General features: G+C 42.6%; 1 protein-coding gene across 1 annotated transcript; it reads right to left on the reverse strand.

The window, feature by feature from the left end:
• Positions 1-2,777: 2,777 nt before the first annotated feature.
• Positions 2,778-17,550, reverse strand: pmpca (peptidase, mitochondrial processing subunit alpha). The gene is made up of 13 exons (XM_084307703.1): positions 17,499-17,550; positions 16,925-17,127; positions 16,738-16,817; positions 16,142-16,224; positions 14,391-14,485; positions 13,994-14,094; positions 11,408-11,671; positions 9,725-9,817; positions 8,731-8,849; positions 6,493-6,583; positions 6,304-6,366; positions 5,833-5,977; positions 2,778-4,151 (listed from the first exon to the last, which is right to left on the reverse strand). Exons 1-13 carry the CDS (start codon positions 17,543-17,545, stop codon positions 3,982-3,984), a joined length of 1,554 nt encoding a protein of 517 aa, XP_084163829.1. The 5' UTR covers positions 17,546-17,550; the 3' UTR covers positions 2,778-3,981.
• Between the last annotated feature and the right edge of the window lie 10,027 nt (positions 17,551-27,577).

A 27,577-nucleotide genomic window follows, 5' to 3' on the forward strand; every position in this document is an offset into this window, starting at 1 on the left:
CAGGAAGCTAAACACAGCCAGAAAACAAAGTACCTACTTGTGGTGTCCACTAAACTAAATATTTAAACAGCATATAAGTGGTCAAATCAAATTATAAATTAAGAGCATACTCACCTGTTTGAAGACCGGCTAGAGCCCCCATGTTACATTCAAGCCTAAAGTATGGCTCGTGTAGGCCTTGAATGCAAAGTGGTGGACACAGGGCAAGACAGGAGTTTATCAAAAATAACACTATTTATTGGAACAGCTATTTACATGGACAAAAGGGGTGAGAGCTGGGTGTTCCAGACTCCAAAGGTCAATAACAAAACCAAGGCACATAGGCCAAAATAGAACAATAGCAAAAATTGCAGCAGTGAGAGCAGATGAGACTCTGGTGAGCTGACATCTCTTGTGAAGTGGGAGACACTGCAGCCTGCACTCTGCTCTCCTTTGTAGGGCGTGGTGCCTCATCACCACACCTGTGTCAATTAGAAGGGCGGCCATTTTAATAACATGGAACACCAAAAACAGGAAGAAACAGTATCAATCAAACCACCAATTAGTGACAACACACTACAACCACAATGTGAATATGCACCACAGACAGTAAGTATCCCTCCACCATGTGAAAGTAATACGTAACACTGACATATAACATAGATACATAATACAGACAATTTGTATTCCTAAGTTATACTTTTAATTAGAGATATGATTTAAGCAGTTCCTCTTTCAGTGATATTTTAAATGTTTTAAAGGTTTTAGTCATTTTCAGATTCTTGTCAAGCTTGTTCCAGATCTGTGGACCCCTGCATGCTATGCTTAGGCTAGCACAATTGAGCCTTCTCCTCTTGCCAAATATAAGATGCTTATTTCTTGTGTTGTGGATGTGCAGTGGTTGGCAGACTGGGACAAGCTCAGACAGTCTGTGATTCATGTTGTTGACAACTTGATACATAATTGATGCGTTTTGATGAATGTTAAATTCAGCGAGCCTCAGGAGACCAAAGCGATGGAACAGAGGTTGTAAGGGCGCTTTATACATGGACCATGATAGTACTCGTAGTATTTTCTTTTGTAAGCTTTCTAGTTTCTTGAGATGACTGGGGTAAGTGTTGCACCATATGACATTACAGTAATTAACACTTTAAGTGCCGAAAACGTGTTTAGGCGTCTTTCCTAGCCATGCTCAAGTTGCAGAGGACGCCGTAACTCGTCTTTGATATCAATATTTCAAAAATCTGTGATCGGAATCATATTTTCCATCCGCAGCCTTCACACACAGTTCTGAGCTCATCTCAATCCTCTAGCGGTTCAAGAGCGCCATCTGGTGGCCGATCGGCAGAAGCGCCAAACAGGAAGTGATGTGGATGAAGTGCTGATCACCCATATTACTTCCGGCCACTCTCTATAGCTCCCGCGACTCCATCTTGACACAATACATAGCGATCCGTTGCCAATAACTCGATAAACAACATGATTTGGACGTATATACCATTATACAACCTGGAAATGGACCGGGTATTTTTACATCCCATAATGGAAAACTGTCTACCCCACGCTGATCGCCCAACGGCCCGCGGAGACTGGGGTGAGTTTTAGCGTGTAATATTTCCGTGTTCGATACTAACTGATCTGATGAACATATGACCCACATTAGATGAATGGTATAACGCTGCCCACGGAATTATAAACGCCCCCTCGCCCATCCGGTCAACATCAGATGACGTGTAGTAACTTCCAGAAGTACTTCCAGTTGGAATTTTTTATATCGCGCTGATTGCTATCAAACTGTATTTCATCATCAATATAATGCATTTGGGGCTATAAATCACGTTCTGGAGAAAGCTGCAGAAAGAGATGAAAACATACTTATACTTTAGACCATATTTTAGTATGAATATGTGAATGAAAAAGTTTAACGTTGCTACACCATGAACAATACATATAGGACCTTGAATGGGCCCTAATAATGGCAATCTAGCAAGAGAATTTAAAAAGTTATAGCCCTGCAAAGAAGGGGAACTTCTCCATAGACAAATAGAGCTGGCAAGGGATGGTATATCATGAATTTAACCTTAGGCAATCAAAGTGTTAATGAAGATTAATGAATGGATCAGCATGGTGCAGATGCCATGCCGAACCTCTGCTGTTTTGCACACCGCCCTCTTAGTTTTGCACACGCCTCATTCGCCTTATAAGGAGCTGGTGGGGCGTGTCTGTATGCAAATTAATTGAACGGGAACACGCTTTTCAGTTTAAGAATGAGTGAGATTCTTCATTCAACACACCTGGGTAAGAACAGATTTGGATGTTAAGAACGGGTTGATGAATGCAGCGGTGGCTTTTCTTATTTTTCTCTTAACACATTGAGTGCCACGCCCCTTCCGGAAAGTGACCCCTTCCTTGCCGTCCATTAACCCCATGTAAACGTAGTTGTAGTTTGTAGAGCTAAACCTATATTTTATAGTATAGCTATGGGTCTAAAAAACGCCGTCGAGTTTCAGTGAGTTGCTTCTGGTCAACGTGCAAAAAACTGATTATTTTTTCATCCGTACATTTCCGTTTTGAATATGAATATAGTTTGGTTGCTTCTGAGTAATTACAGGGAAAAGACACGAAAACAGCGCTTTTGTGTAATTCAATAAACACGGTCATTTTTCGCCTGATTATCGGATCTTCCTGAAATCAGCGCTAGATCATCATTATTATCCTTTGTCGTGCACGCATGCAATGTGGTTTAGACCGGCGCCGCCGCCCCCCCCCCCCCCCCCCCCCCAATAATGGCAGAAGGCATTAGAGGGCAGTATAAGACCGTCTGCCAGCTCAGACACACAGAACAGTATGCACAAGGTGCCCCGCTGAATTATGAATGGCAATAGCGAATAAAAGAAATAGTGAGAAAAACATAGATCTACGTTTCCGGCACTCAACGATCGGGTGACAGAAACGTAGTTCTACGTTTTCGGCAACCAAATGGTTAACAGACAGTTAAGAATTTCTTTTTGAAAAATATAATTATATTTGTGAATGAGGCTCATTGTGCGTATCACTGCAGATCTACAAGTGGTCTAGGAAATGTATCCGATTTATCCAACTGATATGGGGTACTTTCAACACAGAGGAAGACTTTCTCTATGATGCAGGAACATGGATTTCCTTTAAGTTTCCCATCCATGATTTCTCTGATGCATGGCGAGGACATCCAACACCGACCATCCAGTAATATACACAGAGAAACAACATAAGGTAAGGTTTTCTCTTGAGGGGAAAGTGCCTCCTTAAAGTATATCTGAGAAACATGATTGTTGCGAGGAGACGGGCTACAGTTAAGAGGTGATGTACATACGTCTTGTCTACTCTTCCTAAGGAAGGGAGGGACCGACTGAAGTGCTAGCAGTTTAAACACCTTCATTTAGCACTTTTGAGCTATACTGGAAAAGACGAGGCTTGATGTAGTTTTGAGACGTACTCTGGAGAAGCCAGGGCCTTTAGGTGAGGGCCAATAGAGCTAAACGTCTCTTAATGTCAGGGGAGTCGCTCTAAAACTGGTGCAAACATCAATGTAGGACAAAAGCCTGCTAACCAGGTGCTATTCGCCTTTTAAGGTCATTTAGCAGTTTATTGACTCTCCCTCATATGCAGATCCTATAATAATTCACACACATTCATTTCACACACACACACACACACTTGAGCAAATAACATTCAAATATTGGGAACATCGGGCGTCCCTCCGGCAAATAAGAAATGCAGACACTCCAAATTGTGTAGACTGGGGCTATTTGTGAGTAAAGTGTAGCGTCCTTTAAAATCGCCGCTCTCACAACTGCAGATGGGTTGAGGTCCAGGACATAGTCCTCTCCCATAGCACTGTGAGGCTGTGTTGGAGAAAGAACACTAGTGTAAAGGGTCAGTGTCTTGTTCGAGTCCAGGTTATATACAGTGGTGTTACCAGCACTGGCTGGTTAGATGGGGTGGGGGGGAAGGGAGGGGCTCTTATCGGAAGAGGCGGTACATGCGGGGCAGGCGGCCGTCCTTGCTGGACAAGGCGGCCTGGATGTGTTCGTAGGAGGGCAGCTCCGTCAGGTCTCCCAGCGCTGCTACGGCAGGCTTGCTGCGCAGCATCTTGGTGGTGACCCTTTTGATGTCGTTAGCTGTAACAGCGCCTGGGGAAGAGGGGGATGAGGATGTAAACATGGTGCAGCTGAAGGTGTCCTTTATGCCTCTTCAGATTAGAGCTGCCGCGATTACCGCATTACCGCGGTATCGCTGTTACATCACGGCCACTGCAGAGTAGGCTGAATACCGCGTCACCGCTGTTTTTTATAATAATAATAATAATAAATTACCCTCCTCTCGTTGGGCTTGCGGCTCTGCAGATATACCCTACTCATCTATCGAGGTTCCAAGCGACCCTATTGGGTACCAGAAAAGTCACGTGAAACATTGCAGACCACTGATTGGTCAGAAGAGAGACGCGTCACACGTTGTAGCGTCATGCAGTGTGTTACCACCAATCGGCAAGCGCGTATTAGGTTTTTACTTCCTGAATGTCAGATCATCACAACACGGCTAATAACGTTAGCTTTAACTCTCCGCCGGAGTGGACTACGATCGCTCCTAAGGAGTACTAAACGAGACATAATGATTTTACTGTCTGCAACGAATGTTATAATAAAAGCCCTTCGTTCTATACACTTGTCTGATTGAAAACTTTATTAACAGACCGCAGAATGGGACAACTCAGCACGCTCTGGGCAAAGAAAGGAACTGAGATATGAATAGAGTATTGCTTGCCTTGCTATTGTCCGGTAAATACGCTGATGTTATTGAACGTATAACTATATAATGTTAATGCCACAAAACAAATGCCTTTATTATAAAGTAGTAACTTTATAGTAATAATAATAAGAAAGGGTCGGGGGGGTTAGGGGTAACCACCCCTGCCCGCGACACCGAGTGAACGGCGCACGACCAGAGGGGAAACTTCGAATCCGTGTTTCACTTTCAATAACTAATGCGTGCTTGCCGAATCCCAAACAATATTCATGCTGCAAAGTCATCCTCTAAAAATAGACATTTAGACTAGAGGCAGGCTATATGCTATAAAGAGTAGACTACTACTAAAAAAAAAAATGCATTCAAACTTTTTTTTTTTTTTTTTGTGTGCATGCGGTAATAACCGCGGCGGTAGGAAATATTTTGCAAATTTGTGCGGTAAGGAAATAATCAATACCGCGGCAGCTCTACTTCAGATGTTCTCAATTGACCATATTCACACGTCTGCCATTTTGCTCTTATGTCATGCTCACGTTGGGTTCCTTTCCAAGGTGGGACAGGGTGGAAACGAACCCAACCTGAGCATGACATGAGAGCAAAATGGCTGCAATGTGAATATGGTCAATGGGCTTTGCCTAACAAGTGACATAGCTAGCACAAAAAGAGACTGGGGCCCTAAAGTGAATAATAAGGGAACTGAGAGTGAGGGATAGGAAATGTAGGAATGACTCAGACGTCATGTTACTGAGACGTCACCACAAAGGAAACATGTGCTCACTAATAACTCACTGATGAGCGTGCACAGTTCATGAGGTCACTAATAACTCATTGATGAGCGTGCACAGTTCATGAGGTCACTAATAACTCATTGATGAGCGTGCACAGTTCATGAGGTCACTAATAACTCACTGATGAGCGTGCACAGTTCATGAGGTCACTAATAACTCACTGATGAGCGTGCACAGTTCATGAGGTCACTAATACTCACTGATGAGAGTGCACAGTTCATGAGGTCACTAATAACTCACTGATGAGCGTGCACAGTTCATGAGGTCACTAATAACTCACTGATGAGCGTGCACAGTTCATGAGGAAGCTTCCTCTTCCCGGTGGAGAGAACCTGCCGGCCCACGTCTTCAAAGACCACCGGCCGCGACTCCAGGTTCATCATCAACATGGACTTGAGCTGCGTCTTGGCCCGCTCCAGCTCCATCTGCACAGTGGAACCATCACTTAAGTCATATTTAACCTGCATAGGAACTGCCCTGGCCAAGGTAGATCTGATGGTCTGTTCTACCACATCAAGTCACAGTTAACCCTTTCACTGCCGCACTACCAAACGGTTAACCCTTTCACTGCGACAATACACAAGTCTACCCTTTCACTGCCACACAACAGCAGGTTAACCTTTTCACTAACCGTCGGTGTGATAGTAAAGGGTTAACCTTCTGTAGTGTGGCAGTGAAAGGGTTAAGAGATTTCTGCCCCCAGCATTTCATAAATCAATATTGTGCTATTGCCAACAGTATTATTTATTACCTCTCCCGCCGTGCCGGCCATGTGAATGAACTCTCTGGTTATAATCTCCACCATTTCCCGTACCTGGACAGGGAGCGACAATAGTGAGAACTCTGAACTCTCATCAAAATAAATCATATAACATCACGTTACAGCTTCAAGCTGTAGTGACCGGTTCATTGTAACCATGTCGTCCTGAGCCATACCGACCTGCCGGGGGTCTGCACTGGCGTGGATACACAGCAGACCACTGTCCTCGTAGCTGTGGTGGTAAGCGGTAGCGTTGTACATCCAGTGATGTCTGGAAGAGAATCGGTGAAACGGTCAGAAAACTCTTCACTAATCCCAGAGTTATTACAGTAAATTGTGATGTAATTCAGAATCACAAATTCTAACAATTACATTCAATACAATGTATACATTTTTTGGGGGGGGGGGACATTCGTTTCCTGTACAGAAACAGATCCAATTTTCCTCTATTTAGTACAAAAATAATTGTTGAATCAGTCTTATCAGTTTTGGATTAGGGTGATGTCATTTATAGGCATGCTGCGGGATCAACCTCTGGATTCTACATAACACTCAGCTCTTAGGTTTATTACTGGTAACAGATATGATTGTGTCCTGTATGATAGGGTGGGTTGGCCTTCTCTTGCAGAAAAGCGCAACAAAAACTGGTATTTATTTATTTTTAAAGCCCTTATTGGTAAACAACCTGTGTTTATATATCTTCACTGTTAGATTGGAATATTGGAACCTATTCAACTCGATCAAATGACTGGATGGTTCTTAGGGTCCCTCAAGTTTGTTCTGATCTAGGGAAATCTACTTTTTCCTTTGATGCCTCCAACTCTTGGAATGTCCTCCAACTCTTTGAAGTTGGAGGTTCTCCCTTCCCTTGGGATGTTTGGACGTATGATTTCAGACCATTGTGACCATTTCTGACCTGTAACTGTTTTAGCTGATGTTTAATTCTTTAAAAAACATTTTTTATTATTACTCTTTTGTGTTTAATTTTCTGTGAATATTGCTTTCATTATGTACGGTTTACATTTGTACAATCGTCGTTTCTGTAAATGAGGGAAATCTCAGAAGCTTACGATTTTAAATAAAAGGTTGAAATGAAATGATTTAAAAAAAAATTGTGTCAGTGATTCTTCTCCTCTAGGTTACCCGTTTGTCTTCTAAATGGGGCATCTACCTACATCCCATCAGCGTAGAGTGGGAGGGGAGAAGGAACGGTATGTTATGCACACACAAAAATATATCATTAGAGCTCTGTAGTATGAATAAAGAGTAAAGAATCTAATCATGACCTCAAAATCTGAATTCGTATTGGATGTGAAAAGCGTAAAGAATCTAATCATGACCTCAAAATCTGAATTCGTATTGGATGTGAAAATGTATGTATTGCTACAGCCCTAAACGGTAGTGTGGTAGGATGACTGCTGACTGTAGTGTGGCAGGATGACTGCTGACGGTAGTGTGGTAGGATGACTGCTGACGGTAGTGTGGCAGGATGACTGCTGACGGAAGTTGTGGTAGGATGACTGCTGACGGTAGTGTGGCAGGATGACTGCTGACTGTAGTGTGGCAGGATGACTGCTGACGGAAGTGTGGCAGGATGACTGCTGACGGTAGTGTGGCAGGATGACTGCTGACGGAAGTTGTGGTAGGATGACTGCTGACGGTAGTGTGGCAGGATGACTGCTGACGGTAGTGTGGCAGGATGACTGTAGTGTGGCAGGATGACTGCTGACTGTAGTGTGGTAGGATGACTGTAGTGTGGTAGGATGACTGTAGTGTGGCAGGATGACTGTAGTGTGGTAGGATGACTGTAGTGTGGCAGGATGACTGCTGACTGTAATGTGGCAGGATGACTGTAGTGTGGTAGGATGACTGCTGACTGTAGTGTGGCAGGATGACTGTAGTGTGGTAGGATGACTGTAGTGTGGTAGGATGACTGCTGACGGTAGTGTGGGAGGATGACTGTAGTGTGGCAGGATGACTGTAGTGTGGTAGGATGACTGCTGACGGTAGTGTGGGAGGATGACGGTAGTGTGGGAGGATGACGGTAGTGTGGGAGGATGACTGCTGACTGTAGTGTGGCAGGATGACTGTAGTGTGGTAGGATGACTGTAGTGTGGTAGGATGACTGCTGACGGTAGTGTGGGAGGATGACGGTAGTGTGGGAGGATGACGGTAGTGTGGTAGGATGACTGCTGACGGTAGTGTGGGAGGATGACTGTAGTGTGGCAGGATGACTGTAGTGTGGTAGGATGACGGTAGTGTGGGAGGATGACGGTAGTGTGGGAGGATGACGGCTGACGGTAGTGTGGGAGGATGACTGTAGTGTGGTAGGATGACTGCTGATGGTAGTGTGGTAGGATGACTGCTGACGGTAGTGTGGTAGGATGACTGCTGACGGTGTAGGAGTGAGATGTTCACCTGTTGAGAACGTTGAGGTACAGACGGGTGAACATGCCTTTCCCAGGCCCGCCCGCGGAGAAGGACCCGCCCCCGCCCATCATCATGTTGAGCACTGCAAACGGGATGAAGTCGTCCTCCTGTACAGAGCAACACCAGGTCCATAACAGGGAGTTATTTCAATATTCAGTAAATAAATTATAATAAATAGACAGTATAGCACAGTTTAGTATAGTATTGCAGTTTAGCATAACAGGATAATATACAGGATAATAGCATAGCATTACAGTATAGTAGGAGTATAGTAATATAGTATATAGCAGATTAACATAGAATAATATATAAAGATATTGTATAATACTGTATACCAATATAATATAGTGTAGTATAAATAGTATAATTTAGTTATAGATAAAATATAAAATAAAAATACAATTATATAGTATAATAGTATAGTATATAGAAGTATAATATAGAATACATTATATAATAGAACAGTGTACTATAAATATATAGATAAGTGTGTGTGTATAAATATGCAATTTAACTACACAAAATGTATTTATTTATGTTAATTTAATTGTGTTGATGTTTTCATTTCTGCAAAATAAGTATGTACATTTTGTTTGGTTTGGTAAACATTGCACTATGAACAGTCTATCAGTGTACTGTATGTGTGTAGGGGCAGGTACAATAAGAGTGTTCTTCTTCCTGGTCCTTTCGGCCATGGAATTTAGTGGATCATATATATGTACTGTTGGACTGTAACAATTCCATATACGAATAAATAAAAATTATGATATTAAACTATTCTAAATGACAGGTATTCTAATATAGGTGATGTTTTTTTCTCGGTTCACCGATTAAGTGAAATTCGATCTAAAAATATTGCTATGCCTTCAAATGCTCATCCCTAGTCCATATATTCCATTATAGATCTATGATTGACAGACCAGTTGTGTAAGTGGAGACACGTGGAGACACGCAGAGGCAACCAATCAGGAGGAGCACTCACCAGGAAGGAGCAGCTCTCCAGGCCTATCATGATGTGTGTGAGCTCCGGGATGGGGGTGGGGCCCAGACTCACATCCGACATGTCTTTATCCATCTGAGAGGGTCAAAGCCAGTGTTTTAAATTGGTTAACGCCCCATCTGACACACAGCCAATGACATTTCAGTTGTACAGTCTATTCAAGTAATTTGGAGTGTGTATTAACAGATCCTCAAAGTATTCAACATCTATTGTCTTTAACTATGAGTACCGTATACACAACACTCAATGTTATAGAATTCAGGTTAAGATAAAAAGAAAATCACTCAACTCAAAATATAAATCAGTCATCTGAAGGATTCCATTCATCCTTTTCTATTTTCTCTATCTTATAACTAATGAAATGACAATATCCACTCATTAAATGCATTTAGAGAAGACAATGGTCCTCATTCACTAACACACTTACGAAAAAGTTTTGACATTTTGCCTTAACACTTTCTTTGCCAGGCTTATGTACATCATTATACCGTCCTCTGCTAGCTCTATTTGTCTATGGAGAAGTTCCCCTTCTTTGCAGGGCTATAACTTTTTTTAATTGTATTGCTAAATTGACATTACTATGGCCCATTCAACGTTCTTAGCTCTATTCTATTTAATTTGTTTTCCTTTTGTACCACAGTTGCTATTGCATGTACATATATGTGTTTTAGAATTACCGTAATATTCTATATTCAAATTAATAATCGGCTTGTCAAAAGAATTCTAAATAAAAAATTAAAAGATTAATTATATTAGATTGTGAAAAAAACAGCCCCCGGTGAGCGTGGCCTGAATGCGCTGCATGACGGATAGGAGACATTGAGCTGAACAACGTGCAAGAGTAGTAATGAACAACAATCGGTTGCGAAGACAGTGTTTTGCACTCTGAGCATCTCTAGTAAATACCTGCCTACCTTCTTTTTTATGCTAACGCTATTTGGGGAGTTCTAGCGTCAAGAATGTACGGTAAGTAGCCTACTTTTCTGTTTTAGCACTTAATGTAAATCATCCCTCATGTTTATCACACCTTGTTCGAAGGTGCGTTGCTGTGTATAAATGTCCGTTCTATATGCTGTAAACGATCATTAATTTGATCTCCGAGAGACAGCCCCTTCTCAATCTAGCACCAATTCCACCTCACGCACAGAGAGAGAGGGTGTGTGTGTGTTCGCCACACTATGAGGCTATGCTCAATTTAATTTGAAGCTTGCTTAACAAGACCCTATTATCTGTGCCTGGTCACATAATATGTGAGATATTGTGTTCTCTAAATGCATTTAATGAGTACATATTATGTACTCATTAAATGCATTTAGAGAACACAATATCTACTCATTAAATGCATTTAGAGAAATCAATATGTACTCATTAAATGTATTTAGAGAAGTCAATATGTACTCATTAAATGCATTTAGAGAAGACAATATGTACTCATTAAATGCATTTAGAGAAGTCAATACGTACTCATTAAATGTATTTAGAGAAGTCAATACGTACTCATTAAATGTATTTAGAGAAGTCAATATGTACTCATTAAATGTATTTAGAGAACACAATATGTACTCATTAAATGTATTTAGAGAAGTCAATATGTACTCATTAAATGCATTTAGAGAACACAATATGTGCTCATGAAATGCATTCAGAGAAGAACATTGAAAACACCTTCACGATGCCCCCGGTGTACTGTGCCACAGACAGGTCCACGTTGGCGGGCGTGCCGGCTCCCCACACCGGCTTGGCGTCCAGCAGGTACTTCCTGGCACATTCCACCAGCTGCTCGTGCTCGATGCCGACCCCAGCCAGCACCATGCGCTCGGGACAGTAGTAGCTGCTCAGGTAGTGGTGCAGGGCCTTCTTGTCTATCTGGTCCACGTTGTCCACGGGACAGAAGCGAGGCAGACCCACTGTGTTGCCCCGGTACGCCGCCTGGAAGAGGCACAACACCACGTTTAGAAACAGATCTAATATCAAATACAGCACAATTATAGCAGCACCCAGTGTTGTTGATGCTTCTCAGATCTAATACAGCACAATATAGTAGCACCCAGTGTTGTTGATGCTTTCCATATCTAATACAGCACAATATATCAGCACCCAGTGTTGTTGATGCTTTTCAGATCTAATACAGCACAATATAGCATCACCCAGTGTTGTAGTACTCAAGTCGGAGACCTGGACTGATTTTCAGGACTTGTGACTCTACTTGGACTCGGGCATTGACTGCATTCTGACTTGGAAGGTGCAGACGAGGACTCGGACTTGTTAATTGATAAAGTTATTATATATATATTTTTTGGTAATAGGCCCTAATAATTTGGCATAAGATATTGATGGCTAGTGCATTTGTTTGGCTATTGGGTAACAAAGTAAACTCACTTTGAAATGGTGACCACTGTGTCATTTATGTTTAATGTAGACCCTTTTTTTTTTAATCAGCTCTTTTACTGCCAGAGTAGAGTGAACTCAACATTGATGACTTGGACTAGGGTAACAGGGACTCGACTCAGACTCGACTCAGGCTCTTCTTTGGTGACTCGGACTCGAACACTGGGGACTCTCGACTCAACTCAAGATTTAGTGACTCGACTACAATACTGGCAGCACCAATACATTTGCTGTATAGTTTTATCAAATGTATTTCATAACAATGATTTGCCGCATTACAGTGTAATTACCTTGGTCATTTTATTTCATTGTATATCTCTTGAGACACATACATGTACCTATTATACAGAGTGCAGGGTCAGCTACTTTTAACAGCAAAAGGCATGACATTTTCATTTACATTTAGTCATTTAGCTGACGCTTTTATCCAAAGCGACTTACAAGTTCTGTACGACAAGCCATCAGGAAGGGCACAACTCTATCAGCTGAGCAACAATGTTCATCAAAGTGTTTAGTGCTACAGTGTAGGTTAGTTTATTAGGACAAGTGCATGACAGTACGGTTAGTTAGGGTTAGATTTTTTTTTTATTGTTTTTTTTTTTAATTCAGATAATGGTTGAAGAAGTGCGTCTTTAGTCGACGGCGAAAGATTGGACGTGATTCGGCTGTCCTAACTGGGGTGGGTAGTTCATTCCACCATTGTGGGGCAAGGACTGAGAATAGGCGACTTCTCTTTGATGACCCTCCCGGAGCTTGGATAGGAGTAGGTCTGAGGCGGCCAGAAGATGCAGAGCGTAGGGGTCTTGAGGGTGTGTAGTTAGAGACCATTGACCGGAGGTAGGCGGGAGCGGTTCCCTTTGCCGCACGGTATGCTAGGTCGACAGCTGTTGCAGGGATTGAACCTTTGACATTCTGTTTACGGGACAGTCTCTCCCATCAGTGCAAACAAAGTAGAAAAGGCAGCAATTCCATAAAATAAAAGAAAAAAAACAATACCCCAAGCCTTCATTTTATGGGCAGCATATTTGTGGCCAGAACTGTTATTTTAAAATACTAAATTCAAATGAAACACCTACAAAATGACTTTTTTTCATTTAGCATTTTTTATTTTCTCCTGTATTGTTTTGGGATGAACACCCGTCTGAGAACTGCACTTGCTCTTCTGTTTGCATATAAACACCTTTGATGGGTCGTGCCATCGTCTTGGCAGAGGCCCTAATGAATGAGTGTTAGGACAAAATGAGCACTAACCTCGTCAGGTGTCAGATCTCAGGTGAGAGATTCTAAAGATGATGTCACTGGATTCTGAAATTCGCCATAAGTAATTGTAATTGGGGGGGGGTTGGTTGGGGCTGTGGGTGCCGATGGCTGCTGGGTCCCGGGGGTTTGCCTGCTTTTGCGCACAGGGATGTTTCATGTTTGGTCATTGTATTTGGTGAATGGTCCAGGTGTATTCGGGCTGTTTGTGTTTTCCTTCAGTCATGACGTGCTTTATCAGGGGGGGGGGGGGGGGGGGGGGGGGGTGTCTTGGATGGGGGTATCTTGGATGGGGATGTGGTGGGATTGATGTGTGGGGTGTTTGGGGGACTGGCTGTTCGGGGGTTCACATGCTTTTGAGCAACACTGTACTTATTTTATGCCTATTCTTATGTCTGCACTTTCTACATTGCACTACTTTTATTGTCTTTTATACTTATTCTTATGTCTACACTTTATGCATTGCTTTTATTCTGTCAACTGTATGCTAATTGTATGCCTATGTCGATTTTATGCTATTTTCTGTGAAGCACTTTTGACTCACCGTATGGATAATCTCTCATCAGTAAAGGCTGAATGAGTGTCTGGACCAATGGCGTGACTCACCGCATGGATCATCTCCGTCAGTAAAGGCTCAGGGTCCGGCCTCATGTTGAGGTCCTCCAGCTCGTAACGCACAGCCATCTTGGTCATTTCGATCTCCTCGTCTGTATGCAAACAGATGTCTCAGAGGGGCCACGTATTTGCAGTTCCAGTAAAGTCAATCCAAATCACTTGAGTGTGAATGCAAGAAAGCACTGAACCTCTACCGTATTTTAACTATAAATGAACGCAACACTCTTTATAATTTACCATCTTCGGCTCATACATTTTGAAAACATTGTTCCTCTGAACACTTAAAAACAAGATTTTTAACAAGAACGTATGGTTCTTTGTCCGAGATACCGGTACGTCGATATGATTCATTTGTCACACGGCATGGCTACTCAGTAACATGACCGACCTAGTAAGCGAGGCTGCAGAACAGCGTCAGACAGAAGGCTGATAACGGTGTCCAGACCCTTCGCCTCCGCCGACACCGCATACATGGTTGTATCTCTATGGAGGAAGACAGGAGTATTACACCACACAAGATCCCACTTCACACTGTATCTCTATGGAGGAAGACGTGAGTATTACACACCACACAAGATCCCACTTCACACTGTATCTCTATGGAGGAAGACAGGAGTATTACACACCACACAAGATCCCACTTCACACTGTATCTCTATGGAGGAAGACAGGAGTATTACACACCACACAAGATCTAGAGCCATATGAAAATGAAATCCGTGTTCACAGAATCGCAGACGGAATCGCGGAATTGACCAATAAAAATGGAATCAACTGTAAAACGTGGAATATTGCAGAATTTGCCCTAATCTGGGCTGCAATTCCGTGTTCGGGAGAATATGGAACGTTTGGTGCAACGCGAACATGACCGGGGACGCTACAGCGTGTTACCCACCACAACATGGAGAAATGTCCAAGCGTCTGGCTGCTTCGGTGCGTCGTTAACGTTGGAAGAAATTCCGCACTAAGCCCTAAATTCAAAGCAGAGCAGTATCCTAATTACTTTTATGCTTCAGTCAATAAGGTGTTTTGCAAATTCTGTCAACATACCGTGGACTGGACCCGCAAAAACACGTGCGAAGATCACTTCAAAAGCCATGTCAGGAACACGGAAAAATACTGTGCTTCCCAAAACACACCAACTCTCTAACGATGATCTCTGGTGATCACAATTGATACAGCTAGAGGGCGAGGCTAATCACTGACACTATTGTGATTTAAATAGCTATGTAACGTTACAGTACATATCGAAATTCTTTATTAGGAATAAGCCCTTGATGAACCATCTCGTTTTCAAGGAGGTCCAGAAACATAGGACTATAGATGGAAATTATAGCTTCTTGTTAAATCTGGTGCACCCATTCTATTTGCAAATGATTGTCACCACCACACTGTCCTTTATAAATGAAATAAACTAAAGGTGCATAAATTATGCATTACTATATTCCATCACAATAGAATAGATATAGCTAGGCTACTGACATTGTGATAAAAGTAGCTAGCTGACTGTATCTATTGTTTACACTTTAAGTGTATTTTTATTTTGTCACAATGTAAAATTGAACTGTATTTCTGAGTTGCAGCACTTAAAAACATTAAATGGACCGTTATATCTTATTAAATTGTGAACATTTATGCATTCCCACTTATTAGACACTATTTGATGGTAAAATGGGCATAAAAAGCAAAATACAGAATTCTGAAATATTAAAATGGAAAAAACAGAATTTGGGGGGGGAAATTATGGAATTTGGAAAATAAAATGGATTTCATATGGCTCTACAAGATCCCACTTCACACTGTATCTCTATGGAGGAAGACAGGAGTATTACACCACACAAGATCCCACTTCACACTGTATCTCTATAGAGGAAGACAGGAGTATTACACCACACAAGATCCCACTTCACACTGTATCTCTATGGAGGAAGACATGAGTATTACACACCACACAAGATCCCACTTCACACTGTATCTCTATGGAGGAAGACAGGAGTATTACACCACACAAGATCCCACTTCACACTGTAGCTCTATGGAGGAAGACAGGAGTATTACACCACACACGATCCCACTTCACACTGTACAGGGATGGACGAGAGAGAATGCAGACAGCGGTAAAGACTCTGAAAGGCCTACCTTGAGGTTTGACAATCGCATATCCCTCCATGCTTTTCAAGTGTGAGGAGAATTTCATCTTTACTCCCATACTGAGCTGTGGACTAAAGAATCAACATAGGCTATTGTGAATTTCAGGGCAGAACACAGCCCATGGCAATTTTCAATGAATATGTATATTATGTGCATATGACTTTTATATAATTGTTTTAATAGATAATATATATATATATATATATATATATATATGTCATCAAATCAAAAATCTAAAGTCTGTCAGCATCAACACTCCTGCTGAGGTGTTATTAATCATTCTGTTAAATATTGTCAGGCTTTCCAGTTGTGCTGAGCAAGCAGATTAATTACAAAAACGACCTTGTGCTCGGTAATGTTTATTTACAGTTCAAATTACCAACAATATATTTGAACTGTCAATCCTGAAAGCAACCAAATATTCACTACTACACACAGTACACTACACACAAAGTAATCAGTATTTTCAGAAACTAGTTATTTTCAATATCATAGTTATTGTGAATGAATGAGTTGGGAATCGGGAACAACTTAAAAGGACAGTTAAATTACAATCATTTCAAGCTTCAAAAGTTGATACTTACAGAAAAGGCAAGTTTCTCTAAGAAATGTGATATTCCACTTGGGTACTTCGCCTCATGCCTGGATCCTGAGTTTACTAAAACTAAAGACAAGAAGAGGGCTTTGAGTGTAATGTGTTAAATTGTTAATATTAAGATGTCCTTCACAACAGATGGGTGTTGCAACTTACTTCAACACCTAACAACTTACTTCCCACTGTGCAGAATTGTCCAAATTTGTTTTCGGATGCAACTTTAAGGCCATTTTCCAGTGTGGTGATCTTTGTCTCCTGTTTCTCCTGGCCGTCTACCGATGCGAATACTGGCTTAGGGATGCCGGGCAGGGGGGACGAGAGCGAGATGTTGGGGTATCCAGGGCCACTGCTGTACTTTCTATATGCTGCGAATCCAAACCTTTGACAACAGCACACATGCAACAGTTGCTCAACATTCATCACTTGGTTTATAAAAAAAAAAAACGAACACCATGCAGCTAGCCATCTATCTAAACAGCAGCATTAATAATCAGTCGTATTTTAACTTGTTTCCCTTCTTGCAGAGTAATGTTAAGAGTTGCAGCTACCAACCCTGCCTGCCTGCAGCTAGTTTGACAGCTAGCGTTAATACTCATGCTAGCAAGCTAACGTCGGGGATAAACGATGTGACCGTACACGTGTCAAGGTATAACATGGTATGGGATAAACAGCGCCCACACAGCTATGTTTACGGTATTTGAATCTGTATTAATATTGATTTCGGTACATTAATAATGACCCATGTATTACCTTTGAACACGGCCCCAGGTTCTACACCTCGACATGTGAGTAGCCATCTTGGTTTCTCTGTGACCACTAAATAACCCGGATGATGTTATCAAGCGCTTCCGCTGGCCGGACACAAACACAGTGTGGGATATGTAGTTGATTTTTGAGTGTTATGAGATAAGATAAGATATTCCTTTATTGATCCCCTTGTGGAAATTCAGGCATCATCATAGCAGCATGGGGGAGGGGAGAGGGGAGGTACATTATTTGGTCCAGCGCCAAGTATAAGGGTTCAAAGAAAATATAGATTATTATCACCATTATGTCACTATAGCCTACAGATGAAGATGGTACAGATGGGTGCAATGTGACGATACAGATAAATATTGAGTGTTGGAAGCTTAGAGGTCAGAAAAATAGACTATTGGCTGAAAAGTTTCCGGTTCAAATCCCAAAGCTGCTCAAACATCTACGTGGAAAGTTTAACATAGTTGGAATATATTATCTTATCTTCCTGATGAATTGAAAATGGGGGACCCTGATGTAAACAAGACGAAAGTCTTTCTCTGGTCTGCATCCCCTTAACAATTGTGTGTATTGAGCTGTACTGTATTGTACCCATTCTGCAATCTGTTAATAAAGTTTTCAATCAATCAATCAATTCAGTGGCGTGCACGGATAAGGCCAAAGGGGGCTAGAGCCCCCCCCCCCCCCCCCCCCCCCCCCCCCCAAAAAGAAATGTAAAAAATATAAAAATGTATTAAAAAAATTTGAATATGAAGACGGAAATGTATACTACTATCTATGAAAAAAAAAATTACCTTATCAATTTGGAAAGTACCCCGCACACCAACGACCACCGACCCCCCCCCCCCCCCACCCCCCAAATTGTGCACACCCCTCTCTTTTTTAGACTCTTTTTGTATCACAAACAGTACTGTATTTGTAAATCTGGGGGTGTCATAAATGTACAGATGTAGCAGTACTGTCTATCTGTTTGTCATGTATGTCATATATGTTATGATGAATTGAAAATGGGGGACCCTGATGTATTGATTGATTGATTGATTGATTGAAAAGTTTATTAACAGATTGCAAAATGGGTACAGTACAGTACAGCTCAATACATACCACTGTTAAGGGGATGCAGACCAGAGAAAGACTTTTGTCTTGTTTACATCAGGGTCCCCCATTTTCAATTCATCATAACATATATGACACACACGACATACAGATAGACAGTACTGCTACATCTATACATTTATGACATACCAGATTTGCAAATACAGTACTGTTTGTGATACAAAAAGTGTCCAGAAAAAGAGTGTATATACATTTGATGTAGAAACTGTACATTGGAGGAGGTTGGGTAGGTGGGGTGGGGTTGGGTGGGTGGGTGCGGGGGGGGGGGGGGGGGGTACTGTACATTGGAGGTGGGGGGGGGGGGGGTTAGGTAGGGGGTGGGTGGGGGACACTGTACACTGTACATTGGAATACTGACAAAGCCATACTTGGTAATTTACTGTACAACTGGGTTAGGACATTTGTAGGGGCCAGTTTCGAATTGCAGTCTCCCGTAGGTGTTCTTTGAGAGTGTTTTTGAAAGTGGGTAGTGATTCACATTCCTTTACAGCTTTGGGTAGGGCGTTCCACATTGATGTGGCATAATTGCGAAACGTGTTTAGTCCCTTGTTTGAGCCGAATCTGGGTTTAACATGATTTGTGGAGCTCCCTCTGGTGTTGTGATCGTGGTATTCACTGACCTTTGGGAAGTATTTTAACATGTACATGGGTACCTTGCTCATGTAGTGTATCTTGTAGACCAGGCCCATTGCAAGTTGCTGTACTCTGTTGTCTACTCTAAGCCATCCTAGGTTGTCAAAGTGGGCAGGGGTGAGGTGGGTTCTAGGAGTCAGGTCAAGCAGTAGTCTGACTAGTTTGTTTTGAGATGTTTGTAATTTGGTTTTTAGTGCCTTTGAGGTGCTTTGGTACCATGAGGTGCAAGCATAGTCGTAGTACCCTTGAATGAGTGCTCCTGCCAGAGTCTTCAGGGTATTCTTGTTTACCAGAGAGGAGATCCGGTACAAGAATCGAGTTCGTTGGTTGCATTTTTTTATTACATTGGATGCCATTTTGTCACAGGAAAGATTAGCCTCTAGGATGGAACCCAGGTAGGTAATTTCATCTTTCCTTGTGACAATATTGTCACCCACTGTAACTGAGAAGCCGTCGGTCTTGCTGAGTTTGTTATTTGAACTGAAGAGTGAATGGACTCTGTTTTGCCCATGTGTAATGATAGTTTGTTATCGGCGAGCCATATGCAGATTTTGCCTAGTTCCGAGCTGAGGGTTTTTTCAACCTGTAACTTGTAAACAAGACGAAAGTCTTTCTCTGGTCTGCATCCCCTTAACAATTGTGTGTATTGAGCTGTACTACTGTACCCATTCTACAATCTGTTAATACAAATTTCAATCAATCCTTATCTTGTCTATAGGGCATTATTTCTCAAATCACAGACTGTTGGACTGGGGTCTCGGGACACCCATGGTGCTGCTGAGATGTAGCCTAATTGGACTAAATGTAACACTGAAAGAGAACCAATCTATCTCGTCCGTTTCCTGGGGAACGATATTGGACTGCTTAGTGCACACGCCCCTCTGTTGAAACCTTCTGCAGCACTCAGGCCAGTCCACGTGCCCCGCATTGCCTTGAAAAGGGATCCAAATTGATCACTGTGAGTGGCCGACGAGTCACTGTTACTAGTCAGTAGCTACCAGCCGCACGTCATATTGAGTCTGGCCCGGAAATAGACGGGTCACTGAATGATCCTACCATTAGGGCAACAGGACTTATTTGGTAGGACAGTCGCTGCAGTAGTCACACTAAGCATGTTTGGGAAAAGAGCGATGACCAACTGAGTGGAAGTCATCCAGCCATTATCTCTCAGTTTGCCATCATGGCTGTGATGGAGAAGATGTTACTATTGGCCCTGAAGGTAACCACCGTGTTTTGGATAATGTCTCTGGTTTTAAACTCCGGCTCTGCCTACGAGCTGCAGGACACCATCCATGCTCTGAAAGAAGAGAACGTCTACCTGCAGCACCGGCTGGACAACGTCACCCGTGCCCTCAGAGACCTGAAGCATCTGGTGCAGGACGCAAGAGGTAATAATAATATAATAATAAATAAATCACAGTTTTTCACATTAGGATATAACATCCCAATTAGGCCTCTCTGTTTACGGTTTCATTCAGTAATAAAACATTATAAAATAGAATAGACAGAGTAAAAAAGTGCGTTTTGATTCAGTAAAAAAAAATAGGCAATACTAAAAATAATAAAATACAATAATAGACAGAGTAAAAAAAAAAGTGTGAGCAAATTGTTCAGGTACACAGATATATTTACCAGATTCAAGATGGTTTCTTTATATTCATAATCATGTAGTATTTGATGAGTATCACTTGTTGTGAATCTTCATCATGTCCCCATGTTCATCTTCCTCTTTGCGTGACTTTGTACTGTATTTCTTCTCATTATGTCCTGTGACTTTTCACTCAGTCACCGGGGGGAATCACGACAGTGCATCTCTACACGCCTGGAACAGCTGGTTACAACATGGTACGGTATTGTGCATGTCATCAAATAGTTTCCACAAATGAGCAGTAACTGTTAGGGTTTGAAACCGACCTCAAACGCACGGCACAGACAGGAAGTTCAGAGTTAGCCAAATACTAGGGCGTATTTATTTTCAGAGTCAAAAAGGAGCAAGTAACAATCTTGAAACAAAGGGAGACTGCCTTCAGCAGAGTTGTCTGCGGCTCTGCAGATCCTCTTGGTGTTCGAGGTGGGGAAACGGTATTGACGCTGAAGCGGCTCTGCAGATACTCCCAGCTTCGACTCGAGGTGGAAAAGAGAGAGAGAGAGAGAGGTAAATAACAGTCCACATCACACAGAGGCAGTGCGGTCTCCTCCTTCCTTAGCTGAGTCAGAACAAACAAAACGATATCTTCAGTGTTCACCACCACACACAATTTAGCTGAGGGTCAGTGCAAAACAAAAACGATAAACTTCTGTGTCTCTTCCAAACACACACCCCAGCTGAGTCCAGTGCAAGCAAATGATAATCTTCAGTGTCTCCTTTAACACACAACTTAGCTGAGTCAAGTGAAAGCAAAAATAGAACTCTTCAGTGTTCTTCAAAACACACAAAACAGAATCGTCCAAAAAAGGGTTTGGTTCAAACTCACCAAAGCGCAAGAGTAAAGCGGGTAAACGAGGCGCAGCTCAAAACGGGGGGCAAGGTCTTCACCAGCGGCAATCCACAGATGTCCTGGAGGGAGAGTAGACGAGGCACAGCAACGGGGAACAACAGGCAGAAAACAGAAGTATTCAAAACGACCCGACATCGATTGAAGGGAAGTCCCAGTATAAAAAGCCTCTGGGGCGCTAATCAAAAACTATGACAGGTGCGCGCTGGAATTGATACTTGCTCCAAAAGCGTGTGGCGGGGAATGCACCAATCAACACAGCACCTTAAAGGAACGGAGCGTGTGGCGGGGAATGCATCAATCAACACAGTACCTTAAAGGAGCGGAGCGTGTGGCGGGGACTGAACCAATCCTCACAGTAACCTCGTCAGGTGTCAGATCTCAGGTGAGACATTCTAAAGAGGATGTCACTGGATTCTGAAATTCTAAGATAAAATTTGCCCCAAGCAATTGCCCCACCTGGGGGGGGGGGGGGGGGGGGGGTTGGTTGGGGGCGCGGGTGTTCACATACTTGTGCGCACAGGGATGTTTCATGTTTGGTCATTGTATTTGGTGAATGGGCCGGGTGTCTTCAGGCTGTTTGTGTTTTCCTTCGGTCGTGACGTGCTCTATCTTGTGTCTTGGATGGGGATGTGGTGGGGATTGATGGGGTGTGGGGTGTTTAGGGGACTGGCTGTTCCGGGGGGGTTCACATGCTTTCGAGCAACACTTATTGTACTTATTTTATGCCTATTCTTATGTCTACACTTTCTACATTGCACTACTTTTATTGTATTTTTATACCTATTCTTATGTTTACACTTTATGCATTGCTTGTATTCTGTCAACTGTATGCAAATTGTATGCCTATTTGCTGTGAAGCACTTTGAGCTGCACTCCATGCATGAAAGGTGCTATATAAATACAGTTGTTACTATTATTATTAAAGTTATTATTAATCATCTTGTGTTTTCCAGGTGCCAGTGCTGAGGCATATCTCCTGTTGGAGCAGGCCTTCTGCTTGCCTGACCCCCGCGGGGAGTCCTGTCCCTGCTCTGTCCTCCCTCCTGTCCTCCTGTCCTCTCGCCTCTCATCTGGTCCAACCTCGCGCTCCTCTGACGGCTCTCTGACTTCAGCTTCATACAAATGACTTGCTCATATTTCTACTATCCTCTTTACAGCTCCCTTATCGATCATCGGTGAATTTAGAGAATAATATGTACATTTACATTTACATTTAGTCATTTAGCTGACGCTTTTATCCAAAGCGACTTACAAGTTCTGTACGACAGGTAATCAGGAAGGGTACAACTCTATCAGCTGAGTAACAATGTTCATCAAACTGTTGCATGTTACAGTGTAGGTTAGTTTATTAGGACAAGTGCATGACAGTAAGTAAGGGATAATGTGGTCATTGTCGCAAAATAATTGACCGACACGGAGTTTAAAATACCGAGGCGCCGCGCCGAGGTGTTTTAAACGGAGTGAAGGTCAATTATTTTGCGACAATGACCGAGTAGGCTATACATTATCCCGCTTATTACATGGCTAACTTACTAACAATATACCTAATTCATTTGACAAATCGCAGTTGTTCTGTGGCTCTGTCAGCTCAAATAAAGTGATTATTATTATCGCGCGGGCAGCAGCTCTGTTCTGGCTCCGCTGTGTTCGGGCTCCGCTCGGCGCTCCGCCCCCTGTCATCGCCGGCAGCAGTGTGTGTCAGTGGGCTTGATTGCCAACAGCTGCGCTCTGCGGTCATTATTGAAAAATCTGCGGTCATTATCGAAAAATAATGACCGCAGTCGGGGGGCTGTTGACCAATCACAAGCAAGCATTTCGGCGAATGTGAAAACGCCATGTAATAAGGTTAGTTAGGGTTAGATTTATTTATTATTATTACATGGCGTTTTCACATTCGCCGAAATGCTTGCTTGTGATTGGTCAACAGCCCCCCGACTGCGGTCATTATTTTTCGATAATGACCGCAGATTTTTCAATAATGACCGCAGAGCGCAGCTGTTGGCAATCAAGCCCACTGACACACACTGCTGCCGGCGATGACAGGGGGCGGAGCGCCGAGCGGAGCCAGAACACAGCGGAGCCAGAACAGAGCTGCTGCCCGCGCGATAATAATAATCACTTTATTTGGGCTGACAGAGCCACAGAACAACTGCGATTTGTCAAATGAATTAGGTATATTGTTAGTAAGTTAGCCATGTAATAAGCGGGATAATGTATAGCCTACTCGGTCATTGTCGCAAAATAATTGACCTTCACTCCGTTTAAAACACCTCGGTGCGGCGCCTCGGTATTTTAAACTCCGTGTCGGTCAATTATTTTGCGACAATGACCTCCTAGCCATACATTATCCCTTACTTATTTTTTTTTTTTTTTTTATGGATTTTTGAATGGATTATAAACCGTTTGTAAATTAATGAGAATGTCCAAGCTGCTTTGCACCGGGTCGTTTTGAGAATAAATAATTACCTCTACAATAACTAGTTACATATTCTTGAATATTGTTTATTGCAAAAATAATCACAGTTTGAAACAAAGTGAACCCGACATTGCACTTAGAAGATGCATCTTCTTTTGATACAGGTGGTGGGAGGGTAGGAGCAGTTGTCAACACTCACGGTTTTACCGGGATTCTCCTGTTTTTCGACCCCCTGCACGGCCTCTTTACGGCGCACGGATTGGTACGTATTTTGTACTAATTATTATTATTTATTTTTTTACAAAATGGGTGCAATTCTCCTCCGTGACGACAGGTGGCAGCAGTGTAGATTAGACCGTTATCACAGGAAGTCAGACTGGGAGACGGTTGCGAGCCGAAGAAGAATAAGAACAGAACGCGTGTTGCTTCTTCCCAATCCAACAGTGCAAAAATGCGGAAGCATTCGTCACCGCACGCCACTACGGTAAAGCGCCTTTCTTTTCAGGCCCGCTTAGACAAATGCTATGGCATTTCCGCGTACATTGCAACGAATCACTTGAAACCTCGGCTGGCTGTCTATTGCCATTCTCTAAGTCAAACTCTAACCTTAACCAGCTCCTTAACAGCGCCTAAACTTAACCCTTCTAACCTTAAGCAACTCCGAAACAATGCCTAACCTTAACCAACTCCGAAACAATGCCTAAACTTAACCGGCGAAATGAACGCACGTTAAAAAATATTGCCATTATCTAAGTCAAACTCTAACCATAACCAGCTCCTTAACAGCGCCTAAACTTAACCCTTCTAACCTTAAGCAACTCCGAAACAATGCCTAACCTTAACCAACTCCGAAACAATGCCTAAACTTAACCGGCGAAATGAAACGGCGAAAGAATGCCGAATGCACGTTAAAAAAAAATAAATAAAAAGAAATTGAAGGGAATCGAACTCACCAGCAACGAGCCGTAGGATCCACAGCCATGCAGTCTTGCCAATTGAGCTATATTTCTGGATACTGAATAAGGGGCGGTTACTGGGATATAATGAGCTCCGCTCGTGTCGAACCAAGGCGGGATCTCATGCGCATGCGCGGGCACCTCGCGCGAGCACGCCGGCGCACGCACGCACCTGAGCGAGCACGGCGCCGCCGGTGCACGCACCTGGGCGCTGGGCGAAGGAAAATGAAAGGCGCATTACCGCACGCCACTACGGTACCTGCGGTGACGAATGCGGAAGCATTTTTGCACTGTTGGATTGGGAAGAAGCAACAGGCGAACAGAACAGCGAGCGGATTTGCTCAGAGCTCAGGGGAGAGACTGATGCGGCACCGAGGGTGTCAAATCAACTTAGCCAGTGTCTCTTGATTGCCCACTCTGTGGCTTTTGTCTCTGGAACAAAGGGTTTGCAAATCTTCTGTGGATAAAACAATACAAAGTTACTGTGTATGTGATGCAGGAATGTGTAAATGTCTTGGTGAACAGCCGTTTGCTCTGCGCCTCGGCGTCCCCCTCCTTCACTCTGACGCCCAATTTCCTGAATGCGATTTATAAATAATAATTGATCCGTTTTAAAAGTTGTCGTGAATTGTCATGGTATGACAAATACAGTTACTGGTAACTCGCAGGCATTGCAGAGATATTGAGGAAAAACACAAAATCGCATTGGCTTTTTTTCTATCTCACATTTCTCTGTAGACACACACTGTTCCAAAATGATATTCCCACTGCTAAATTAATGACCATAGGTATTTTTTTATAGCTTTAACGAGTTGTAGTATTAATATGTAGCCTACAGTGATGAAGGTATAAAGACACTATGGTAATACATTGATTGATTGCTTTTATAGTTTCACAAACACATCAAGACAAATCACAAACACAAAGAAATAAAAAGAACAATAGTATGTTGCCAGACACTGTCACATCAATGAACAAACATACACCATGTCATATGCTTTACACTAAGGACGCAAGGGGCTGATTCTCTGATATATATACACACATTACATATATACACATACACATATATATATATATATATATATATATATATATATATATATATATATATATATATATATATATATATATATATATATATATATATATATATATACACCAGCGCCGCCAATAGATAAAAAAAAATTAACTAATCAATCTCACAATTTTCTGTAATCAATCTAGATTAATCTAGATTAAAAACAGCATTTTTCTACATAAAACCGAAGCTTGTAACAGATATTTACTTGAGTAAAATCATGGAATTAATGTAAAATCAACACAAAGAAAGTATATTTAGATTCAAAGACTATTTTAATAGCTTTCTTTGAATACAGTTTCTCTCCTGTGAAATACAAATGTTCAACAAAACCATAATTTACATAGCATTTACACTCTAAGTAGGAAAAGTTTACCCTACAACGAATGGCTGGGTAATACAGGTTTTGACCAGCAGATGGCAGCGACGAGGCAGCTCCATTGGGAGGGGGCGGGGCCGGGTGGGAGGGGGCGCGTGTAGCTGTTTCGCAACAGTAAGTGACTTCCGGGGTAGGCCTGATTGGCCCCGACAGGCACGTGACGCGCAACTTTCTCTGCCGCGCGGCACGCTCCGCGGAGCCCTTACGGAATTACGTAACCGTCCAAATACGCCATGACTCTCATTTGGCGCTATAGCTCACCTCGCAGAGCAGCGGTCCTGTGATCCTGCGGTCCGTTGTTGGTGAGTTCGAATCCCATCAAATCTTTTTTTTTTAACGTGATTTTTTTTTTAACGTGTATTCTTTCGCCGGTTAAGGTTAGGCATGGTTAAGGTTAAGGTTAAGGTTAGGCATTGTTTCGGAGTTGGTTAAGGTTAGAACGGTTAAGTTTAGGCGCTGTTAAGGAGCTGGTTAAGGTTAGAGTTTGTGTTAGAGAATGGCAATATTCTTTCTATGGTTAAGGTTAGGCATGGTTAAGGTTAAGGTTAGGCATTGTTTCGGAGTTGGTTAAGGTTAGAACGGTTAAGTTTAGGCGCTGTTAAGGAGCTGGTTAAGGTTAGAGTTTGTGTTAGAGAATGGCAATAGACAGCCTATTTCCGCGCGACAGCTCTCAGCAGCCTCGTTGCGCGTCCTGAGTTTGCCGCGTCACGTGCCTGTCGGGGCCAATCAGGCCTACCCGGAAGTCACTTACTGTTGCGGAACCGGTACACGCGGAGGGGGCGGGCTGAGGGGGCGGGGCCAGGAGAAGGGGCGGGGCTAAAACGTGCACGTTTTCTCAAAACGAAATGTTGACAGCTATGAGCACCACAGCCATGTTTTCTCTTGTAACACTTGATGTATTCAATAATACAAAATATATCATACTTTATTTTGACTTTCAGACGTTAGTTTGCCCTGGTGCAGCTTTAAACACATTTTATATTGACATAGTAAC

The sequence above is a fragment of the Notolepis coatsorum genome, assembly GCF_963971535.1.
Source record: "Notolepis coatsorum genome assembly, chromosome: 2".
NCBI lineage: Eukaryota > Metazoa > Chordata > Actinopteri > Aulopiformes > Paralepididae > Notolepis > Notolepis coatsorum.

Coding starts and splice junctions, on each gene's coding strand:
- pmpca (XM_084307703.1), bottom strand. CDS start 17,545: ATGGCTACTCACATGTCGAGGTGTAGAACCTGGGGCCGTGTTCAAAG. Junction 16,225..16,737: donor TAGAGAAACTTGCCTTTTCT/GTAAGTATCAAC, acceptor TTGATTCTTTAG/TCCACAGCTCAGTATGGGAG. Junction 5,978..6,303: donor TGGCCGGCACGGCGGGAGAG/GTAATAAATAAT, acceptor TCCACTGTGCAG/ATGGAGCTGGAGCGGGCCAA.